Source organism: Aricia agestis, chromosome 13 (assembly GCF_905147365.1).
Source record: "Aricia agestis chromosome 13, ilAriAges1.1, whole genome shotgun sequence".
NCBI lineage: Eukaryota > Metazoa > Arthropoda > Insecta > Lepidoptera > Lycaenidae > Aricia > Aricia agestis.
This window is the reverse complement of record NC_056418.1, coordinates 10,537,354-10,561,158: the sequence shown is the minus strand read 5'-3', so window position 1 is coordinate 10,561,158 and position 23,805 is coordinate 10,537,354. Positions and strand designations below refer to the sequence as shown.

The 23,805-nt window shown below is 38.8% G+C and overlaps 3 protein-coding genes across 3 annotated transcripts; 1 reads left to right on the top strand and 2 right to left on the bottom strand.

Moving 5' to 3' along the window:
• Positions 1–94: 94 nt before the first annotated feature.
• LOC121733113 (DNA (cytosine-5)-methyltransferase PliMCI-like) lies at positions 95–14,075 on the bottom strand. The gene is made up of 9 exons (XM_042123267.1): positions 13,956–14,075; positions 13,576–13,759; positions 12,629–12,950; positions 12,324–12,537; positions 7,797–10,800; positions 5,121–5,301; positions 3,780–3,907; positions 1,109–1,162; positions 95–231 (listed from the first exon to the last, which is right to left on the bottom strand). Exons 2-9 carry the CDS (start codon positions 13,630–13,632, stop codon positions 148–150), a joined length of 4,044 nt encoding a protein of 1,347 aa, XP_041979201.1. The 5' UTR covers positions 13,633–13,759; positions 13,956–14,075; the 3' UTR covers positions 95–147.
• A 4,543-nt stretch (positions 14,076–18,618) lies between these two features.
• On the top strand, positions 18,619–19,797 carry LOC121733251 (KRR1 small subunit processome component homolog). Its single transcript, XM_042123462.1, has 2 exons — positions 18,619–18,638; positions 18,669–19,797. Exon 2 carries the CDS (start codon positions 18,728–18,730, stop codon positions 19,739–19,741), a length of 1,014 nt encoding a protein of 337 aa, XP_041979396.1. The 5' UTR covers positions 18,619–18,638; positions 18,669–18,727; the 3' UTR covers positions 19,742–19,797.
• Positions 19,798–20,132: 335 nt separating this feature from the next.
• Positions 20,133–22,291, bottom strand: LOC121733266 (serine--tRNA ligase, mitochondrial). The gene is made up of 4 exons (XM_042123483.1): positions 21,651–22,291; positions 21,232–21,419; positions 20,968–21,135; positions 20,133–20,476 (listed from the first exon to the last, which is right to left on the bottom strand). Exons 1-4 carry the CDS (start codon positions 22,257–22,259, stop codon positions 20,155–20,157), a joined length of 1,287 nt encoding a protein of 428 aa, XP_041979417.1. The 5' UTR covers positions 22,260–22,291; the 3' UTR covers positions 20,133–20,154.
• Positions 22,292–23,805: the final 1,514 nt, after the last annotated feature.

Genomic DNA, 23,805 nt, shown 5'->3' with positions numbered 1-23,805 from the left:
GCCATCAGATTATGGTAAACCTATAGTAGCGCACTTTTGAGACTTTTCTAAAATACTTATTAAAGACAGCAAATTGTAGCAATAAAACTCAGCATTTATTAAACTATTTATTAGTTTCGTCAAAAAATTAAAAGTTATCAGAAAATATCACAAAACTTTTGACTTGCTTAAAGCTTTCTTGATTTCTCTTCCTAGCGCCATTCCTAGAGGTGGAGGCACTGCATTACCGATCTGAAAAAAATGAAAAGAAAAACAAATTAAAATTAAGCTAGAGGCTCTTTATCCAGCCAAAAAAAGGTTTATGAGCAATATTATAAATCTCACTTCGTTTGTGATGTTAAAACGAATATCTAAAAATATTTACGCAACATATAATTTTTATTGTCTGCTGTCTTTGTCAGACATTTCCAACACGCCAGACAAAGTTGAGCAGACCTGCATTACTATTGTAATATTTTTATCAAATAAGTATTATCCCTCATATGTATTAATTACGGAAAGATATAATCCATACTACTATTAGGCGCTTTGCAGACGACGGGGTGGGGCGGGTCGGTTAATTTCGCCGCGAACGATAGCACAAAGGGAATCCTATATTACCAACGCACACGGCGGGCAAAAAGACTGGGCTGACTGGGCCGGACTGGGCGCCACTGGGCATGTCCGTGGCTGCCCGCCGTGGATCACACAAACCAGTTTACATGCAGTAACGCAGACGGCGTCTACTTTGTGTACGCGGCGCGGGCAGCCGCAGTCATCGACGGGCGTTCGCGGTTAAATTGTCCCCCCCGCCCCATCGTTTGCAAAGCGCCTTATAGATGCGAAAGCGTGTTCTTTCTGTCTGATACGCTCAAACCGCTTAACCGATTTTTCTGAAATTTGCTAAGGATATTTTAAGTCCCGGGAAAGGACATTGGACACTCGTCATCCCGGAAAAATATACGGTTCCCACGCGACAAACGAATTTAGCGCAACGAAATTGCGGGCGTCATCCACTGTACTAGTAGATTCGTTTTACGAGACTGCCGAAGTAATCGGTAATAATAAACGATAACAGCCAGACAGATCTACTTTCGAAGTTATAATATTAGTATTTTAAAGTCCGTACCTGTCGATGCTTGTCCTGCACGGAGCCAGCGAAGAGGTAGTGGTCGGGGAAGCCCTGTAAGTAAATGAGGAAGTTTTTCGTTTAAATGCTTTTATTTTTCACACTAAATATGAAAATACACTATAATTACAGTCATGTTAAAGGTATGTAAATAAAAACAAATTTTGTGTGACGTAATAATACGTGGATAGTCCTCCAACTGGAGACAAAAGGAAAATTCGTTTTTTTTTGGGGGCCTTTAAAAATCTCACTTATTAAAAGGCTTGCGTCACCAACAAAGTTTGAGCCCTAAAGTAATATTAGTGTAAATGAGATTTATTTTACTTACATATGAGCAATATCAACACAATCTTACATAAACATTTTAGTCCTCAGGCCCCCCGTAAGGGCTACTGGCGCCTGTGTGCAAAAAAAGGATTTTGACGCCCCTTTAGCTTTAGGCAAATTTTTTGGGTCCTTGGTTTTGGCGCCCCTAAAGATGGCGATTTGGCACCCCTAAAGATGGCCATTTGGCGCCCCTAGAGGATGGCGCCCGTGTGCATTGCACACCTTGCACATAATATGGTAGCGGGGGCCCTGTTAGTCAATGAGGGTGTTTGAAATTCTTCTTGCCACCAGTCTATCGTGTCAAATGGGCATGTTATCGTGACATATGACAGCAGTTTGAATGAGCCAGTCCATACGGCGCGTTGCATCGACGCAGCGCTGCCGCATAGCCGGCCACACGGGCACTGCTTCACGCAGCATTATTATAAAGCAGTCTTAACGTCAACACCCCCTCCCGTTTCGTCTCGGGGGCTGCTGTCCGACATGTGTAAAACTGTGAACGCCTTGGGTATTTGTATTTTGTATGTAAAACAACGCAACGGCAGCGCTGCGTCGACGCAACGCGTCGTGTGGACTGGTTTTAACCCCAACCCGCGGCCCGTATGCGGCCCGCCGGGACTTTATTTGTGGCCCGCGTGATGTTAAACAATTTTGAAATTCACACCCACCGGCAAAATAACGTAAAGTCTACGTGATAGTCGTAAAATTTTTTCCACTTTTAAATCCTTAATTTTGAAGAATGTTATTTTTTAACCCTAAATAATTACAGTAACCCTAAATGTACCAGAATAATGCTGGAAGACAGGATACTAGAAATGGCAGAAGTCCTATCTGGGGACCCCGAATCCAGCATGGACTGGGATATATTCGCGAAACCTATCAACTACTCGTGGGTCAATGGGGTTCCTGGATGTGGGAAGACAACTTGGATCATTAATAACTTCAATGAGGAAACAGACGTTATAATAACAACGACAATCGAAGCAGCCGAGGATCTAAAGCAAAGGCTATCGCTACGAACTGGCAACAAAGTTAAAGATAAAGTTCGTACCATGGCCTCTTTGCTGGTAAATGGGACAAAAGAAACCTACAAAAAGTTGATAGTTGACGAGGCCCTCATGAACCATTTCGGCTCAATCGTCATGGCGAATCAGTTAACAGGCGCCAACGATGTCATCCTCATTGGAGATATTAACCAACTCCCGTTTATAGAGCGTGAAAACCTCTTTAAACTTAATTACACTCGTCCAAACCTGGTAACCAGCATCACCCAGGAGAAGTATACAGGAGCGAGAATACCTAAAGCCAATCTAAATACCCTGTATCTTGTCCACACACAAGAGGAGAAAGCAGCCCTCACTAATACAGGCTATGGATCGGGAACGGACTCTCGCGTCCTCACAATCCATGAAGCTCAGGGATTAACGAGTCCCTCGGTGATCATCATACAGACCAAGTCCGGAAAGCTGGCAATCCATGACAGCGTTCCTCATGCAGTTGTAGCCATATCCCGGCACACTAACACCTGTGTCTATTACACTGACACTGATGGAGACGCTGTGGCAAGCTTCATAAAAAGAGCCACGGAGGTGTCAACCGAACACATAAGAGATTATAACATAAAAATGGCTATAAAAGACAGGAACGATAAAGTCCTAAGCCACATGGCGGGTAGATTCGACACAGAACGATATCTCTTTAACACCCTAGAAACTCCACCCAGCTTGAGTGACCCCTCTCCACCAAGCCAATGTCACAACATCTAAAGGCAAAGGGTGGAGCAGCATAAAATCTAAGGAAATCGGAAAATGTCGGACCTACTGGCCGCCACACCCACTGGGACCTCACCGTTCAAAACATATTATTATTATGTAATTTATAAAACAATAAATATATATTTATTTATTATATGTATAATATATTATAGTCTATTCTACTAAGTATATATATAAATATATATTAGTAATGTTAAAAAAAAAAAAAGTGTCCATGGCGTGATGGACCACAATTAATTAAAATTCATAATATTATTTCAATTATCCTTGGTGCGAAAAATCTAAATAATAAAATAACAAAAAAAGGATATGGACGAACAGTCCATAGACGGCCACAATTTTTTAATAAAAAAAAAAAAAAAAAAACCCTAAATAATTTTTGATGCGGCCCGCGACACCACGAACAAAACATGTTTGTGGTCCGCAAGAAAAAAAGGTTGGGGACCACTGCTCTAAGGCTACATAGCGGCACCTGGTGGCAAATAGAATGTCAAACACCCTCATTAAGAACATGCACAACATTATGTATAAAACTTTTAGGCTTCACAACAAAGAGAGCGTTGTGTTACCTGCGAGCGCGCACACTCCCTGACGGAGACGACGCGGTGCTGGTCGGGGTGCAGCACGCGGCCCTGCTTGCCCATCGGCTCCGGGTCCGTCACCGTCGTGCTGAAGTATCCGTCCCAGCATACACGACCTGCTCAGAAATATACACATACTACTTTCATAGTCTTTTAAAGGTTTAGATCGGGAATAATGATGATAATTCTGTTGTTTGTTGAGTGATTTTTTGAGAAAATCCAATTTCTGAAATGTCGGATCATAAAAAAGGTTGAATGACGTTGCTTTAGAGTTTAGGGTATGTATCCCCTGTGTACAGTTAGTAGTGAAATTAGCAGTTCTGATAGTCTCTTTTGACTTCTATATTTCTACAAGAAATGCCCCAATTTCATGAATATTCCCATAAAAATTTAAAAAAAGTTCTATTTTAGCGCAGCTACTTTCACAACGAACTAACTCGATACGAGGGCCACATACACACTGCCGCTAAGTATTCAGAGCAATATTGTCGGCATTTCGAGGAGCAGCGGCAGTGGCTGAATGTAAACGTCCCATAAAAACAGTAAGTACAGCAAATTTTTTAGGTAGTGGGAGAGCCATGCTTCGGCACTAATGGGCCTGCTCGACCGGAGAAATACCACGTTCTCACAGAAAACCAGCGTGAAACAGCGCTTACGCTGTGTTTCGCCGAGTGAGTGAGTTTACCGGAGGCCCAATCCCCTACCCTATTCCCTTCCCTACCCTCCCCTCCCCTATTCCCTTCCCTTTCCATCCCTACCCTCGGCCGGCAACGCACCTGCAGCTCTTCTGATGCTGCGAGTGTCCATGGGCGACGGAAGTTGCATTCCATCTTTATTTCATTAAAAAAAAATTGTTTGATGAATGTAATCAATTACATACATGGCTAGGAAAAAAAGTTTTTTAGAAATTAAGAGCGACCGCAGACTTACAATTTCAAGTTGGCCAACTAAATCGCATAGCCAATAATTATAGCTATAGCGGCTTATGAGAGCTCGTACATTTTTCCAACTAAAATGTACTATCAGAGCAGTTGATTCCTATGCAAATCGGGGACCTAAGTAGTTTGGTTGCGTTACGTCAAACCCAGCTGACAGATCACAATTAACATTGAATTGACATATTCGACCAAATCACGTTGGTCTGTCAATTGCATAGGAATCAACTTCCTCGATGGTACAACAAACGTATCAACCGCGATTCCTTTCCGATTACCCACAATTAAAAAGTTGTCCAATTAAATTGTGAGACTACACAATTTACTTGTACGATAGTCGGCCAACTTGAAATTGTATATCTGCGGTGACCCTAAATCTGCGTCTACAACGTACCGTAAAGCCCCGCCCAGTTGTTATGTCTGTTGGCGGTGTGCGGCAGACACCAGGGTATGAGGGTGTTCTCCTGCTTGTCGCCGGGCTGGCACGCGCCGCCCGCCGCGCACGCGCACACGCCGCGCAGCGCGCCGGTGGAAGACCGACCGTTCTTCTTGTCTTCGTACCGATATTGGAGAACCTGGAGTGATTACTTTTTTTATATTTTAAGTAAAAATGAACTCAACACTACGCACGTCCAGACCGAATTTTAAATTTTCAAACTTACCACAAAATTTTCATTACATGATATATAAAAAAAGTCTGGTTAGGAGTTCAAAATCATTTGAAGACACCGAGACGAGATTTTTATAATTTTCAAGATATTTATTATGTACTCAAATCATATTTTTAACCGACTTCCAAAAAGGAGGTTATATGTTCGGCTGTGGATATATATTTTTTTTAATTTTTTTATTTGTGTATATTAAAAGTGGTGACCTGATGAAGGGATCCATGAGTAATCGAGGGAACTCCTCGAAATTTATATGGAAACATATGGTGATTTTGGTTTTATAAGAAGCATCCTGAGCATATGCTACCAAAACGCAAGATTTTGCACCGAGGTATACTATGGTTTCCTTATAAATACAAGTTTGGGGGCTTAGGCGCTGTTTTATGAACTGAAAGCATATGCTACTCTGCAAATTACATTCATCATCATCATTACCACGTCAGGGTCACCAATGTCACCAAAATTAAACATAACAAATTCAGCCTTAGCTCCAGAGCGTAAGGCACACATTTGACATTACTTCTGAGAAGTAAGCTGCTTCGATAAATGCATGTCTCCCAAGTAATTGGGCAGTCCAATAACTGAATGAGAGATAAAAATGATGGAATGAGCGGTTCGATAACGACTTAACAGAAGGCCTACTTAACCACGGATACCGTAGCGGGGGGACGGGGGGGCCAACAGCCCCCCGCCAAAACAAAAACAAACAATCCAGAAAGTCCAAGAGTAGGTTAGGTTAGGTTAGAACTTAGACCACAACACAGAGGGAGCCGAGCGAGCGCAGCGAGCGTGCTGCAGCAGCAGCCGGCGACCGTCTTACTTTCGCTTTATAACGGTACGGAACCCTCCATGGGCGAGTTCGACTCGCACTGGGCCGATTTTATTATATTTTACCACCTCATTGTTTAAAAAACTGCTTAGAATGAGATTTCTTACTGACAAATTCCGATTCGTTACTGCCCACACGTAATTCATTAATTTTTACCGCTCATTTAATTATTTTACTGTTCAATAATGTTTTCAATGATCCATTTCATTATTTTTTATAACTCATTTTTGTTTACTTTACTTACTGCTTAGTTTTAACTGCTAAACTAGTTATTACACGTGCCATTTATAATTTTTAACTTACCAAAACTGCAATTTACAACTGCCCCTTTAAATAAGTGCCTTATAATATTACTTAGTATTTAATACGATAAATAAGTACATCTTCTTATCTTCATAAATTATTTAAAATTCTCGTGTCCTTACTCCTCCGAAACGGTTTTACTGATTATACTCCTATTAAATAAATAAAATAAAAAATAATCCTTCAATCGTGGACTCTTGGAAATCTATTGTTATTCTATTGTGTCTCGCTCACCGGTGAGCTTGTAATAAGATATGTAGAATAATATAGTGTATTAAGAGTCCGTATACGAAATTTTGCCGATTTCGCTCATTTTACAGACGTGATTTAACAGTTAAAATACAGTATTTCTATAAGTTCTAATGCACAACATGTAAGATCATTAATTCAATTATAATCTAATGTTGCAGCTAGATTTTTTATTTTTTTTAAGTATCTTTAAATAATCCAACTCAAACCCGCGACAGTTTTGTGATTTTTGCTGTAAAAGGTTTAGAATATCACCTGTTTATAGATTGTATTACCGTCTTAACGGTATGAAAAAAATACAATGTACTGTTGAGAAAGTCGTCTATACAATGTTGGAATTACTTTTTACCACTTTCATATAAAAAACCCTTTAAAAACCAGAAAACCTATAACTGCCCGCTAACTTGGCGATCGTCCTTTTTCACCCGGCATATGAAAGACGGGCGTGAATGTGAAGAGAGCAGTAGAAAAGATAGTACGGCCTCTTAATTATTCTACGTATAGTACGCGATAGTTTACTAGGTAACTAAAAAGAGTGAAATTATTATGTTTAACAATAAATTAAAACAGACTTCCAAGGTAAAATCAATAATAACATCCTTATAATATGAACTAAAAAGTATTAAACAATTTTTTCTATCTAATAGTGCCTTTTTCCGTATTCGGCTAAAACTCAACTATTTCTGTACTCAATCTTCATAATTTTTGTTGTCTTCATAAGTTGGTGCCAGTTACAAAAGTTCTGGCAAACTGAAGATTTAGCTGTCTGGTACCGACTTCAAAATGATGAAGATTGAAATAGTTGAGTTTTAGCCGAATACGGAAAAAGGCACTATTAGATAGAAAAAATTATTTAATACTTTTTAGTTCATATTATAAGGATGTTATTATTGATTTTACCTTGGAAGTCGGTTTTAATTTTTTGTTAAAAATAATAATTGTACTTCGTTATAAGTAATTAAATTGTAATATCAACAAAATTCTGTAATATGATCTACCACGTAATAGAAAAGTTTTTTACCTTGCATTTAGTACCGTCGGAGAGGGCAACGGATATATTGGGTAGATCCCTCCAGTCGGAGCCCGGGGCGGTGGGTATCCTGGCGATGCGGGCCTGGATGAGCGGCGCCATGTTCTTGCACACGTGGTCGCGCAGCTTCACGCTCTCGTCCCTGCTCCTCACCAGCCGCTGGAAGTGGGTCTCGGCCATCGACGCGTACTCGATCTCCACCTTGCTGGCCCCGTTACATATCGGCGGCAGGTCGCTCATGGCGTCCCTGATCGTGCACGTCCGCCGCGGCGCCGCCTCGTCCCACCGCATGTTCGTGAGGAACTTCTTGCCGTCGATGGTGACGGCGAGCGAGCAGGCGCGCCGGCTGAACACGTGCGTGGGCTCCGGGTACAGAGGCAGCGCCAGCCCCGGCGCCGCCGCCAGGATGACCAGCCGCCGCCGCGTCTGCGGCACGCCGTAGTTGCCCGCCTGCAGCACGCCGAATGTGCACTGGTAGCCCATGTCCAGCAGCGCCCGCAGCGTCAGCTTCAGCACCATGCCCCGCTTAAACGCGACGAAGTTCCGCACGTTCTCCAGGATGAAGTACCGCGGGCGGTAGTAGTCGCAGTAGGACAGGTACGAGGCGACTAGCGAGTTCTTGAAGTTGGAGTACTCGCGCGAGTTGAACCTGTTCATGCCGGAGAAGCCCTGGCAGGGCGGGCCGCCGCAGAGCAGCTCCACTTCGCCCTGGCGCGGCAGACGCAGCCCGCCCGCGCTGTGCGGCGCGCCCGCCATGGCGTCCCGCAGCAGCGCGTTGCAGTCCTCCTTGAACACGACGCAGCCGCGGTTGTTGAGCGAGTAGGCGTGCGCGGCGGCCTCCAGGTTCTCGATCGCCCAGCGGCACTCGGCGACGCCGGCGCGGTGCAGGCCCTCCGACAGCCCGCCGCAGCCGGCGAACACGTCCAGCGTCCGCAGCGGCCGCACGGGCGCGTCCGGGGGCTCGACGGCGCTCGGCTCGGCGGGTTTGCTCGACTTGCCCTTCCCTTTGCCCTTGTCCTTGGCCCGATCGACGCGGCCGACGGTGCGGGCGGCGTCCGGCACGTCCTCGACCCGCCCCGTGCTCCGGTCGAACGCCGACCTGAAGTACATGCGAGCGGGGTCGGCCTCGAGCCACTCGTAGATGTTCTCCCGGTTGGGAATGTTCTCGACGTAGACGATCTCGCACGGCCCCTCGACGGCGGCGAACGACACCTCCCTTATCTCCTCGCTCCAGTACACAACGTTGAGGTCCTCGTGCTGGGGGAACCTGGCGGTGGTGTTTTCGGGCCTGTACAGGACGTGGACCCTGATATATATGTCCTGGGGCACGACGAGCGGCCCGTGCCCGGCGGCGGCGACGGCGGCGACGTAGCCCACGCAGAACGGCTCGCCGGTGTCCACGTTGGATCCCCGCGTGTTATTGTCGCTCTTCCTGTAGTACTCCGGGTAGATATTTTCGTCCACTTTATCCAGTTTCAGCTTCCCGTTGCAGGTGCTGCTGAAATTGTTCTTGAATTTGAACGTTCCCGGCTTCAGAAACACTCCGCAGCCTTTTTTGTAATCGTACTCCCTCCAGCGAATGCTCGTCCACTCCGTGCGGTTCGATTCCGGGACGAGCGCCGACTTCCCCGCGAGTTTTCCCGATATCTTGGGTATGTCTCTAGCGTCTTTTCTCGTTTTCCTTTCGCAAGACGGACAAAATCTATGTTTCCTGAGCTCGTTGGGGCAGACGGGATCGACAGGTAGATCTTCAAACCGAGCGGTGAACCTTTCGTAGTATTTCTTGTAGAAGTATGTTTTCCCGTCATCCTCGCATAGGTTCTCTTCCACTTCTTTGCCGCCCAACATGAACCAATCCGAAGGCATATTTATTCTTTCTACGCAAGCTTTCCTCAGTATGGAGGACAACGGAGCCCCGTGACAACACCGGTCCCCCAAAAATATTTCTCGCGGGTCTCCCACTTCCCCTAAAACGGTGTCCGAGGACCGTATGAATACTTCCCCGTGGAAGAAGCCGCTTTTAGGGTTGCCGATATCTTTCCATATGTAAGTTATTCTCGCAACCAAAGATGGTATATTACTTTGACACGTTTCTACCATTACGAAATCGCCATTCTTTAGTTCGGCCCCGTCGATTTCCACCCTATCGTAGTATATTTTCGTGGCGTCCGCTTTGACGGGCTCCCCTATCCAGTTTATTTGTCTGTTGTTGGAGCCCGTCAGCTTGACGGGTACGGCATCGTCGATCTTATCCAATTGCCTCTTCTCTGCCGCCCTCTGGTACTCGTCTTCGTCGTCCGGTTCCGAGTCCTCGGCTTGTTCCACGGCCATGTTGGGACATAACCTTCTGACGCAGGCTTTCTTAGTCCGGCCGTGTCCACCAAATTTGGCCATTGCCCGACAGGCGTTACACTCCCCGCAGTCGGGTAGCTGGCAAGCTTCACAAACACCGCACCTCTTTCGTCTCAAGACCACCTCATGATTGGTTTTGTCCAATTGATTTGTGAAGAAACTTTCGAATGTTTTTCTCACTAGAGGCGTAGTCGTAGCTTTCGTCCAGGCCTTTTTATCGACTTTCTTGTAATCTATCTTAGCACGAATCCTTCTCTTACCGAATTTTATACCCATAAGTTTTATCAATTCTCTGATGCAAGGCAATGTGATGAGAGGCTCGTCGTCTTCGTCGGCCTCCAAGCTTACCACTTGATCGCACACAAACTGTGCATGCTTGTGTAGCATTTCTTCAGTCATGAATTTATCATCTAGATCCGGTATTTTAGATTCGCGCACGACCTCTAACAAGTCTTCGTATGTCGGAAGCAAATAATGATACTCCTCTAAATATTCTACTACTACTTTACTGAGCCAGATCTTTTCATACAAGTTATTCATTAATGGAGTGTATTCTGTGCTGGGCTTTTGAAGGTTGTACTCACCAAATTCTGTTGATAATGTGATACAGTTTTTTGTACCACCATCAAAACCATGGATGTACCTAAAATTTAAAATATGTATGTTAATTTATTGCAGCAAAAGTTGTAGAAGAGCATTAAACAATTGTGTGAGACTTTTCTCACACAACTGTTTAATGCCACTTGAGACTTGAAAGTTGAATTCATCCCAGAGCAGTAGAAAACAGCCGAAATAATTCTAATTCTTAAACCTCGAAAGGAACCAGAAAATTGTGACATTCTACCGTCCTATTAGTCTGCTACCAATATCATCTAAGGTTCTAAAAATCTTATATCTTTAAACGAGCATAATTGGAATCTCGGAATCGGCTCCAACGATTTTCATGAAATTTAGTATATAGGGGGTTTCGGGGGCGATAAATCGATCTAGCTAGGAATCATTTTTAGAAAATGTCATTTTCATCGAATACCGAGCAAAGTTCGGTCAAATAGCTAGTTCTGTTATTAAAAAGGCTACTATCTGAAATAGAGCACTCACAAATAATACCACTACATCAATTTGGATTAAGAGAAGTCCACCGAACTACAGAACAAGTACACAGGATTGTAAATGGCATTAATATCACTTTTGAACATAAAAAATACTGCTCTGCAGCTTTCTTGGATATATTCCAAGCCTTTGATAGGGTATGGCAAGAAAGCTTGTGTACAAAATACGGAAAACCCTTCCTCTAAACTATTATAAATTAATAAAATCCTATTTAATACATCGGCACTTCTATGTTAAATGTGGTAATGAAAGGTCCTTGTTATACGATATTGAGGCAGGTGTTCTACAGGGCAGCGTCATGGGGCTTATCCTATACCTAATCTATACATACCTCCCTCCCTGACCTCCCAGTCAATAAAAATGTCATAGTGGGACATTCGCTGATGACACTGCAATCCTGGCAACACATGAAAACCCAGAGCAATCATCCACTAAACTGCAAAGTAGTCCCAACGACATATCACTATGGCTACGTGGCTATAAGCGTATCAAGGCAAATAAAACCTAATCAACTGTACATGTCCTCCGGTCAAGCTCAATGACATTGAAATCTCACAAAGTGACGAAGTACGCTACTTAGGCTTATACCTGGACAAAACGCTTGGAAAAAGCACATCTTTACCAAGAGATTGGCACTCGGCTTACGACTAAGAAACTTACACTGGCTAATGTCCCGAAAATCCCAAGTATCGCTAGAAAACAAACTCTTGCTTTACAATAATATTTTAAAGCCAATATGGTCATATGTTGAGCTATGGAGAACTGCAGCCAAATCTAATATTGGAATCCTCCAACGTTTTCAATCAAAAGTTCTTTGTATGATAACAGACGCACCTTGGTATATAACCAACAAACAACTACACAGCGACTTCAACATGCCTCTGGTTCAGCAGGAGATCTAAAGTTGTGTATAAGAATATTTGTTAATAGCTAGTTTCAATTCAACATTTATTTTTACATAATATTAGAATTTAATGATTTTTATTTAATGAAAGTTGAACAGACAACTTTCATTAAATAAAAAATCATAAAGTTATTATAATTTATATGCCATACCATTCAATGATGGGACCAACATCTTTCACGGGAATTGATTCTTCATCAATCTCTTGAGAGTCTGAGCAAATTGATTTCAAATATCCCGACATGAATATCCTAACATCACTCTCTATAAGGCCTCCGTCGAGCGGACATAAATGGCCCTGTTCATCAAATATTGAAAACCCTGTTATATTTGTTTGCGGTCTCTCCATAATGTCTCCTTCATCACCTATTAAAAATATATTAATAGAAGTTAGTAATATAATAATAATTGTTTATTTCAAAATTGCAAAAGTGCAATAGTTTTAATAAATACATACCAGATGATAATACAAGTTTCTCATGTGTCAAAGCTACAAATTCCTCAATTGCATTTTGAGGATGCCCTTGAAAGTATAAAATATCTGAGTTATTAAGGTATTGGCCGCAAATATTACATTTTTCTTGGTTTAGCTTCTCTTGGTCTTCGTTTATATTAGAATGTATGTTGTTTATTACATTATTGTTCAAGTTATCCTCTAAGCCATTTTTATCTTTATCCTTGTGACATTTGTCTTCTGTATTATTTGGTGATATTTCTATTTTCTCTTCGTCTTCACTTGTGCTATCACATGGTGAGTCTTCAGCTAGTTTTACTTTTTTCTGAAATATTTATCAACATAATATATAATAAGTAGTTTTAAATATAATGTCTTATTATCATTAAAATTATACTTGTAATTTAAGGTGGTAGACAAATAAAATTCTAAATTTAAACATTAAAGAAATGATTTGTTGTCTTAGATGGATGTCTTTTATTTCTAGTATCAATATAAAAAGTAGATAAGAACCTATTCTTGGGCCTAACAAATGTACTATCAGAGAAGTTGATTCCTATGCAAATCGGGGACCTAAGTAGTTTGGTTGTGTTACGTCAAACCCAGCTGACAGATCACAATTAACATTGAATTGACATATTCGACCAAATAACATTGAATTGACATATTCGACCAAATAATGTCAATTGCATAGGAATCAACTTCCTCGATGTACCATCTCAATCATCATCATCATACACAAATTTTCATTAACACCTCCATCATGGGTATCGCAGACAATAGATTTTCAATTGTTATGCGACTTGGGGATTGATGGGTTAATATCGTTTTGGAGGAGTTCGCGCACAAAGACCGTGACACGAGAATTTTTAGATTTTTTGGAGGAGTTCGCACACAAACACCATGACACGAGAATTTTTGGATTGTAAGAAATGAATGTAAGTACATACAGATTTCAGATTTTCTTCAGAAGGGCTTCTACTTCTTTTTGTACTTGGATTGCTCATGGTTTCAGAATAAATTCTCTCTGGATATTAATTTATATTTTGAAACCTTTATTTCAAAAGATTATTAGGTATACAAGTAAGCAGAATCTCATGTTTTTTTTTTATAAAATTTTTAGCTAGGGTGAATCTGAAACCAAAAAAAGAGTAATGATTATTATTATTTATTAGGTATAGCCTATAGGTAAATTATAGTACTTATGTAGAATTAGAAGTATTATAATGTGTTACAATTTATATGTATATCCAATGTATATCGACGCATGGACTTTATGCCAATTAAAGACAAATTAATATGCACAAAATAAATCGTTCAGCGTTCTTACTCTAATACGTTTGAAAGCGCATCTGTGGCATAGAATTTCATATAAAAGTGAGCAGACTCTTATTTCTTGTCCCACATATTATATTCAGACGATATATATTCAAATTTTAAGGTCAACACAGACTACTAGTATAATGATTAATGTCAATAATTACGCGCGAAAGCCGAAATTACTACAAGTGATGTCTTCTTCTTCTTCTTTTCTTATTATGGCACTTCGGCTATATTAAAAACCACGGCCAGTGTCAAGTATTATAAATGGCGGGAAAACAGTATTGTTATTTGTTGCATACAATTTTCAGCATCGTTTCTTTATATCGTCAGGTCAAAAGTCTAGTCAAAGTCGAAGTAAAAAGTCAATACAGAGAAGGAGTCAAGTCGGTCGATTCAGTAAAGTGGTAGACGCTTTACTGAAACTTTCGATGGAGTTTTGGAGGGAATACAAAATAGCTCGTTTCTGGATATTGCATCACTTTCCTGCACTTGTGCACGATAACGAATATCTAATGGTTAATATCCTACCAATATTACACATTAAAAACCCCATTAACACAATTTTAGGAAAATATTACAAAAACACAACATCACTCTTTCACATTCCCGACAAAACTCTTCTTCTACTTATTTTATTAATATTTTGATAATAAGTAACATTTTTTAAACTGCTGCTGCTGCTGCTGGCTGATAAAAGTTTTAGTTACTGAAAAGAGTATTGCACTACATGATACTATCAGAATAATATTCTACAAATTATATATAAAGTAACACTAATTTTTAGTCCACTTTGATACCTGGTACCTAACCAGGTGTCACACGTAGAGCTACACAAATTCGCAGGTATTCTAAGTACACGAGGCACTACTAAGAACCTATCAAACCAAATCAAAATATTTTTATTCAGAGTATTTTTTTTACAAAAACTTTTCCGAACGTCGATACTACGGTGCCTACCACCGGTTCGGGAACTAACCCGGCGTAAGAAACTCGCACGGGGCCATCTTTTACTAAAAAGATGGAAAATTACAATTTAGAACATATATAGTGCACCAAGGCTTTAAATGAATACTGGTAAAATGGAGAACTGTCAAAATGACGTTTTTGTATGAAAACAGCGTTAGTTCCTTTTCTCGCGACGTTCATTTAAATCCTTGTCGAACTGCAACAATATTATGACTTCGAGCTATTTACAACAGGAATTACAAAAAAAAAATATTCTAGTAGCCTGTAAGAACCATCCTATTTCCAAGGTGTGTTGTCGTCGATGAAATCATTAATTTTATAATAAGCTTTAGTACACAAACGTTCTTTTACTACTTTTTTAAATTTATTGATAGAGAGATTTTGAACGTTTTCTGGGATTCTATCAGGCGTATACACTGGCCTTTAAAAGATTTACTGACTTTGCTAAGTCTGATCACTGGTATTTCTAATTTGTTCTTATTCCTAGTGTTAATACAATGATTGTCGCTATTCTTTTTTAAATTATTTAAGTTCTTTCTTACATACAGTACATTATCCAAGACGTATTGAGATGCGACGGTCAGAATATTTATTTCCTTAAACTTTTCTCTTAAGGATTCATACGATAACATCTTATAAATAGAACGTATCGCTCGCTTCTGCAGCACGAATATTGCATTAATGTCCGCTGCATTTATCCATAGAAGGATTCCATAGGACATAATGCTGTGGAAGTAACTAAAGTAAACAAGTCGCGCTGTTTCTACATCAGCTATTTCTCTGATTTTTTTAACAGCATATGCTGCAGAACTGAGCCTATCCGCCAGATTTGCAATATGCGGACTCCACTGTAATTTACTGTCTAAAGTTATACCTAGGAAAACTGTGGTGTCCACTAATTTCATTTTCTCATCATTTAATAGTACATTGGTTTGTACTTGCCTAACATTTGGCAAACTGAATTTTAAACATTTCGTTTTGTTAGAATTTAATAGTAAATTATTAGCATTAAACCATTGTACTATTTTTGAGAGAGCACTATTTACCTCGTCGTAATTGTATTGTTGTCGCTTCACATTAAAAATTAGTGAATTAGTGATGGTTTCATCCATCAGAAAGTAAGTTATGTCTAAATCCTTCTGGGATCCAGGTCCATTAACAATTAATAATATTAAATGATACTTAATAAAAATAAAACATTTTGATCAATGCTAATTTTCTGTCACAGTTGCCATTGCACGCATCAAGCGAAAGCACTACTTCTGAAAGTCTCGATTGTGCAAAGCGGTGCTGTAGTTGACACAACAAAATCTCGGCGGTACCAGTCTGGTACCAGCCTCTAAAACTCGCCGAGATTTTGTTGTGTGCCGTACGTGGCGACGCGACGCATTGATACTATGGCGCACACATACAAGCCGCGCGCGGTGCTTTTGTATGAAGATAACTTACTTCCCCTCCTTTTACTATGTCGCTAGTAGTGCGGCAGCAGCACGACTTCTATACCAAAGAGAGTCGCGCGGCTATCGCGCTGCTCGTTAATATGAAGGCACGCTAAGCATTATGCTGCATAATGCGCATAGATAATGCTTTGGAAAACACCCATAATTTTCCCGGTCTTAAAGCCTCTATATTATATGCAAAGAAATTACAGTTTTTGAATTGTTATTTACACCCTTCATCCACTCATGTCTTCAAATATATATACTTGTAAGTTGTAGGTACATAAAATATAAGAAATTATTGTATGCTAAAATATTGTAACTAAAATGTTTATGGCTCGTCTCGACTCTCGGACCTCGGTGGGTGCACTACCTACCGTCTACGGTCTACAGTGCACCCATGACCCAGATCACAACGAGGGATTTTCATTTATAATTTTTAATTTTAATTTTAACAATCTCAACTAGATGGCGTAAGAATAGACACTTCTAGATTTTCTATTGGTTCCTCACCGATCTGATTCTATCTGCAGGTTGGCATCACTGACTACATATGGGTTGTGTTTCCAAAAAATATCAGTGTACTGTCAAGTGTGACATAAATCAAAATATCTTAAACCTAAGCGATCATTGGCCTAAGCGATTAGACCAGTACACTGGTAATAGTTTAGGAACACGCTGACATAATAAAAACTTGTCAAACTGAAACTTGACGGCTGCGTTCCAGATGACGTTAATTTTGACCAAAACGCTCAAAACGTCCCCTTCTGCCGTTCCCTTTGGCGACCGGGGTCGTTTTAATCGCGGCTATGACGTCACTCATGACGTCATCATTTTCGCTCAAAACGACCCTTGACGAAGATGGGTCAAAGTGGGCGTTCTAGTTTTTTTTTTAATTTTAACGTAACTATATCGCGAAAGCCATGTTCGGAAAGTGTTCAGGAGAGAGTAGAGACAAAAAAACTTTATAATATTATTTCATTACAAATAATATTTTAATTAAATAAATTAAATAACACTTAATGAAATATTTTGATTGGCAAATAAATTGTTTTAAATGAAAGGTCAAATGATTTCTTATAAAATATAATAATTAATAATTTTCATCTCTCCTATACCTGTTGACTTACTCGTACTTGACTAAGCATTAAGCGGTATTGTTACCTAACGTTTATATGTATATTGTGACAATAGTCAATATTCAAAATATGTGGTTTTGTTATTAAAATATGATTCAATGTGAAAACTCAAATATAATAAAAGTTTAACTATATTAAAATATGATTACTTAAGTAAAAAAATGTAATACTAAAAACGAAACAAATATAATATTATGTACCTACATATTTTATTAAAATAAATGTAACTATAAACAATAAAATTACTTTTATTTACGACTTGAAGAAAAGGATCGTAATATCCAAGTTCGGTTCAATGTACCTAGGTATAAAAAAAATATAGTTCTTTTTTTAAACTTTTCTCAAAACGCTCAAAACGATCCATAATCCGTTCCACTTGGGTTTGTATCACTAACGCTCACAAGCTAGTGGAACGGGAAAAACTACGGTCTTGAGCGTGAGCGTTTCTAACGTCATCTGGAACGCGGGGGACAACTGAAAGAGTTTTGGCGGGCATGTCACTTTCAAACTTCTTCTACTTTTTATTGTTGGTGTGGTTTTTATTATTTTTTCCCAAATTGTGTTGTTTGGGTTCTTATTATTCATTATTGGTAAAATATTAGCCATTAAATATCCGTTATCTTGCACAAGTGCAGGTAAGATGTGGTCAAAACCAAAATGTATTATTCCTGTGACATTTGGTTTGAATATCGGTAAATGGGGCTATTTCTTCCGTGAATTTTAGCTAAAACATCGTTATAATAACTTTATTATCCTATTCATTGGAATATTATTGCGTCTTTTTCAAATTGAAATGTATCAAGTTTTATCATTCTTTTGCCCAGTTTTGTAGCAATTATTGATGGTATTCCCTGGTATTACCGATAGTTGTCTACCCATACGCCATCTAGTTACTAAAATGGAAACTGTTTGACAATCAAATTATAAAAAAAGGGAAAATCCCTCATTCACAACCCATTATTTAGCCGTATACCGTATCCTCTATAAAAGTCTATGACCGTATCGCTATTTTGAGGAAAAAACAAAAAGTGACGTTTGACTATGCGTTTGACAATGACAAGTGACAACCGAGTGAACTGATCTGTCAGTTGTCACCTGCGGTTTGCGACAGCGAGGACAGCGAATTGCGACTTGTTTACAAAAAATATATTAAAGTCTACTGTCTACATTGCATTGCTATATAACCTGCAAAATGATGTGATCTTCTGTTGAAATACAACTTTATAATTACAACTATGGACAACCTCGATTCCGAAGATGAGAAAGTAGAAGGCCCAATTGAAAATGCTTGGGCCATGAAGATTCCAAAGTTTACGGAGAAGGATAACCCACATGGTTTGCTAGAGGAAAGTAAATTTGCAACGTTGTTTCCTAAATACCGAGAGCAGTACTTGAAAGAGTGCTGGCCGCTTGTCCAAAAAGTATTAAAGGAACACCATTTAGTAGCAGAGTTGGACCTAATAGAAGGAAGTTTGACTGTGAAAACGACTAGGAAAACCTGGGATCCATACATTATCATAAAAGCGAGAGACCTTATGAAACTCCTTTCACGTAGCGTACCGTTCGAGCAAGCAGTCAGAGTATTAGACGATGAAATAGGATGTGACATAATAAAAATCAATTCCTTTTGTAGAAAAAAGGAGACATTTTTAAAGAGACGTCAAAGGTTAATCGGCCCCAATGGCGTTACCCTCAAGTCTATTGAATTATTAACCGAATGCTATGTTCTAGTACAAGGGAACACTGTGGCTGCAGTGGGGCCATACAAAGGACTCATTCAGGTGAGAAGAATAGTTGAAGACACAATGAAAAATATACATCCCATGTATAATATCAAAAGTCTTATGATAAAACGAGAATTAATGAAAGATCCGAGGCTTAAAAACGAAAGTTGGGACAGATTTCTACCATCCTTTAAAAGTAAAAACGTTCCACGAAAACAACCTAAGAATAAAGTCAAAAAGAAGCCGTACACACCTTTCCCGCCACCACAACCTGAAAGTAAAATTGACAAGGAGTTGGCAACTGGTGAATATTTCCTTAAAGATGAGCAAAAGAGAGCTAAGAGGAGGCACGAGAAAGAAGAGAAGCAGGTACAAGCTAAGAAGTCAAAGGAGGAGGAACGCAAGAAGGACTTTATTCCACCCCAGGAAAAGGTACATACTGAAAAACCGGCAGAATCATCAATTGATTTGAAGTCTTTCAAAGCAAAAGTTAAAAAGGCTTCTAAATTTAACAAAAAAGGATAGTTTAATAAATTAATTATTCACAAAAGACTTGAATGTTTAACAAGCATATGTGTCAACTTTAAAATGTTAATATAATAATTAATACTTTACTATGAAGATACACCTTTTTTATGAAATTGTCATTATGCTTCATTTTACTTTTTACAGAACAGGATATAGTTTTTGCTACTTGTTACAGTTATAATAATGAACTGTAATAAATTTTAAATATTGTGAATAAAGTTTGAATTCTTTATGATTATTATTGTCTATTACTGTATAGTTTATAAACATGGATAAACAGATCTGGTTGTATGAAATCAAATATTTTATATTAAATTACCGGAAAAAACTAAAGTTCAAAATATTGAATACTAGCCAGCCTATGTAAATAGTAAATAACAAAACAATAATTAGAAGAACATGATATATTTCTATTTTTTCAACTTCAATATTTTCAACTTTGGTATAGATTTGTTTTTACCTATGTACTCTTTACCATTTAAATATGGTTGTAAAACTTTTGGTATGGCAATTCTTGCCATACCTTTGGTGTCTTGATGTGTCTCTACTAGAGCTATCAACATTCTGGGTATAGCACAAGCTGTGCCATTTAAAGTGTGCACAAAACTCTTCGTATTTCCATCTATATATTTTATATTAAGTCTCCTTGATTGATAGTCTGTGCAATTACTGCAACTAGATATTTCTCCAAAGTTTTTTCTTCCCGGCATCCAGGCTTCAATGTCGTATTTCCTGAGTAAAATATTTGAAAGTTATGTAATAAAATTTTATATTTTTGTAGAACAACTCTAAGGATTTACATACTGAAAAGGTTTAAAGGTCACAGTACACATATCAACTCGGAAAGGGATTGTCACTTTCACCTCGCCGTCAACCAGGCGTCAACCTAACGTATGCACATAACCTAAATGTATCAGTAGTGCCTGCACGTCAACTTGGCTATGGCTAGGCGACACCTCGCTTACGGCTCGGGAAAGCGGGGGGATTGCTAGTTGACCATGTGTCGCATCCCGGTTTGAAGCCTGTTCCGAGGCTAGGCGATTACGTTACGGTTCCCCTTGGTGTGCGTTGCAGTAGGGAGTTTCATACAAACAATATTGAACGGCTCGAGACGATATGGTGCTGATCCCTTTTCGAGTTGATATGTGTGCTGAAACCCTTATTCATGTCACGGGAAACTTAGAAGAGCATAATTTATTTGTGTCTCACGATTGTTACAATACCTGTACGCTGGAGCACCTAGCTCATGAGGTGGCATGTCTAAAACTCGCATGTAGAGCCCCAATTCGGTGAACAATTCTTCTTGAGTTTTCCTCACTTCTTCTAACATTTGGTCAGAGTGATCTGGAGTTGTAACAGTGAACATCTCCACCTTAGTAAATTGATGCACCCTGTTTATTCAAATATATTTGTACTTGTGCTTGTAATATTGCCTGACAGATAAAGACACAGTATTGCTGTTTTTTAAGTACCATCATTCAGATTACCTGTATGTTCCACGTTCCTCAACAACGCTTGATGTTTCTGCACGGTAGCATCTGCTGACGGCCGCAAGTTTCAATGGTAATTTTTTTATTTCATGGATACTGTTCATAAGCAAGCCAGCTAATGACATTTCAGCAGTACCAGATAAATATAAATCGGGACCATGGAGAGTAGGGTCCAAGGCATATATCTACAAATATTATTTAATTTCTATATCACATTGGTAACAATACATATTGAAGGAACTAAGCACATAAAATCTAATTAGGATGGTATTTCACAAATTATCGTGATTCTTAGAAGGTTTTAAAAATTAACTTATATTGTTAATTAAGTTTAGACTAAATAATAATTTCCTTTATCAGACTCATAGACTTTATATACTTTTTTTTCTTTGGTAACTTTTCTAAAAATTACAAACCTGTGTCCTATTACTATTTGGTGACATGCCACAGCCTTTTAAGACAGCATGAGGTAAAATATCAGGAACAGATATTAAAAGGTAATTTTTCTTTAATAATTTTGAAACTGTATATTTAATTAAAGCTTCTTCAACTTCAGCTAGCTCTCCTAAGTAACAGTAACTTCTATTTCCACATGTGATACCAAGTTTATCTGTTCTCATAATATTAAGTTTTTCGGTAATTTCACTAAATTCGAACGGTTCCTTAGAAAATGTTCTTTTTGAATTTATTGTATGGATGACAACAGGATCTTCTTTGTAACCTGTTACGAGTGGATGAGTTTTGTTCGGAAGTTTCTCTAGTTCAAAGTGCAATTGCTCACGTAGAGGTTGGTATTTTTTATCAGAAATTTTAACATCTTTTAGCTCTTCATATACCTCTAAAACTTTGCGAATATTTCCTACACCTTTCCTTATTTCAATATTATGTTTTATTTCTTTTTCGTTATCTTTGTTACAGTAATAAGTTGTATCAATTTCAAACATGCAGCTATCTGAATAAAATTTTGAAACCTTTAGCCTTTTGCAATTATTATAGACAATTTTGTATAGAGAAGACTTAAACATATTTTTGCTATAATAACTTATATTTATATTGGAAATTATTTATTTCATTACAATTTCCACGAATTTTCTTAACAAAAATCAATCAACAAAACAAAAAACTCCTTATCCTTCTTAGATTTTTGAAGTTTGTTTTTTTAATCACTGTGTAATCAGTAGATGCAAAGGCCAAAGTAGCAAATCCTAAAACCTACATAATATTATGGTAGTCTAAATATTATGTCTATGAGTCTAATAATAGGCTTGACCTATTTTTTTTCTTCATGCTAATCGCTATCGTTTATTTTCACAAAAAAACTAATATTTTAATATTTTAAACAGTAGAAACCCATAAAAATCTTGATTGAAAAATATTCCTTTTAAATGGCGCCGAAAACAACACAACACTAACCGCCATAGGGTGACGTCATACGTTTTGTATTTTAAACTCTCTTTAATGAATTTTTTTAATGTGCTAAATGTACGAGTCTAAAAGTGCCCAAAAATTATAAAATAATTAAATAAGAAATTAGAAATCATTTGTAATGTTTAAAACTTTTGGAGAAAAGTTTTGGCCATTTCATTTCCCGTCTACAATAAATGGACATTAGATATAAAACTGATGTTTTATTTTAATTATTCAACAAAATATATTTTACAAATCTTTCTAGGCTTATTCTTATTATTTATGTACAAATAAACTTACATATAACGAGCACGATAAAAAAAGATACTAAATTACGAGTCTGATGACGTCACATCCAAATCGGAAGTACCGCAAAAGCGTTTTCGTCAGTACAAATCATATTTTCATAAAATCAAATTTTCAAATCGACTTTATTTATCAATCATAATAAGCTTTTATTTGATGATAAGGGTAAAATACGGTTTCCTAGGCCAAGTTCTACTAGAAATATGCACTTGTTCAATGAAATTGAATATAGGTCAAGTAGCCTATTGGTACTTGGTAGCCATTTTAGTTTTTTAAAAATGGCTGCCATTTTATAACCGTGAGAGAGAGAAAAAATTTGAGAGCCAATTTATTGATGAAATATGCCATACATCACGACATTAAAGTATCGGACACCGGTGTCGCGACACATTGAATATGGCGCGTTTTCGACCGGAGGCACCGGTTAACCTGAAGTGATACTTTGACCGCGCGCTCTCCGCCCTCTTTATCGGAAATGGTTTACCGTTGAAAAATTTATTTTGAACAGAAGTTGTAGAGAATTTTGTATTCTACATTATGGTAATAAATACAAATAGCAAAAACCCCATAGCAAATTCAATATTTACAAAAAAAAAGTGCATAAACCGATTGTTGTGACCTTTTGACCTTGAAATTTAATAGTTGCGCTGCTTTCGCACACCCTACCATATCACATATTATGTAGGTTTTGTTGAGCAATTGAGACAACATGTGCCTTATCACACTGGCGATTAGCGAGCGATTTGAAAGCGACGCGACTGCGCAGCGCACATGCCGCGATTGCGCGGCGTGAACGTCGCGACGTGGCGTGGATGCCATTTTGTATAACACAGATTATAATTATATATAGTAGACTCG

What these genes read in the sequence shown, in the direction of transcription:
- LOC121733266 (XM_042123483.1), bottom strand. Translation starts at nt 22,259, where the DNA reads ATGTTTAAGTCTTCTCTATACAAAATTGTCTATAATAATTGCAAAAGG. An exon ending in GAGGAACGTGGAACATACAG is followed by an intron (nt 21,136 to 21,231) that starts GTAATCTGAATG and finishes TTGAATAAACAG; the next exon opens with GGTGCATCAATTTACTAAGG. An exon ending in CTAGGTGCTCCAGCGTACAG is followed by an intron (nt 20,477 to 20,967) that starts GTATTGTAACAA and finishes TATTTTACTCAG; the next exon opens with GAAATACGACATTGAAGCCT.
- LOC121733113 (XM_042123267.1), bottom strand. Translation starts at nt 13,632, where the DNA reads ATGAGCAATCCAAGTACAAAAAGAAGTAGAAGCCCTTCTGAAGAAAAT. An exon ending in CAACTGGGCGGGGCTTTACG is followed by an intron (nt 3,908 to 5,120) that starts GTACGTTGTAGA and finishes ATTTCTGAGCAG; the next exon opens with GTCGTGTATGCTGGGACGGA. An exon ending in GGGAGTGTGCGCGCTCGCAG is followed by an intron (nt 1,163 to 3,779) that starts GTAACACAACGC and finishes ATTTACTTACAG; the next exon opens with GGCTTCCCCGACCACTACCT.
- LOC121733251 (XM_042123462.1), top strand. Translation starts at nt 18,728, where the DNA reads ATGGACAACCTCGATTCCGAAGATGAGAAAGTAGAAGGCCCAATTGAA.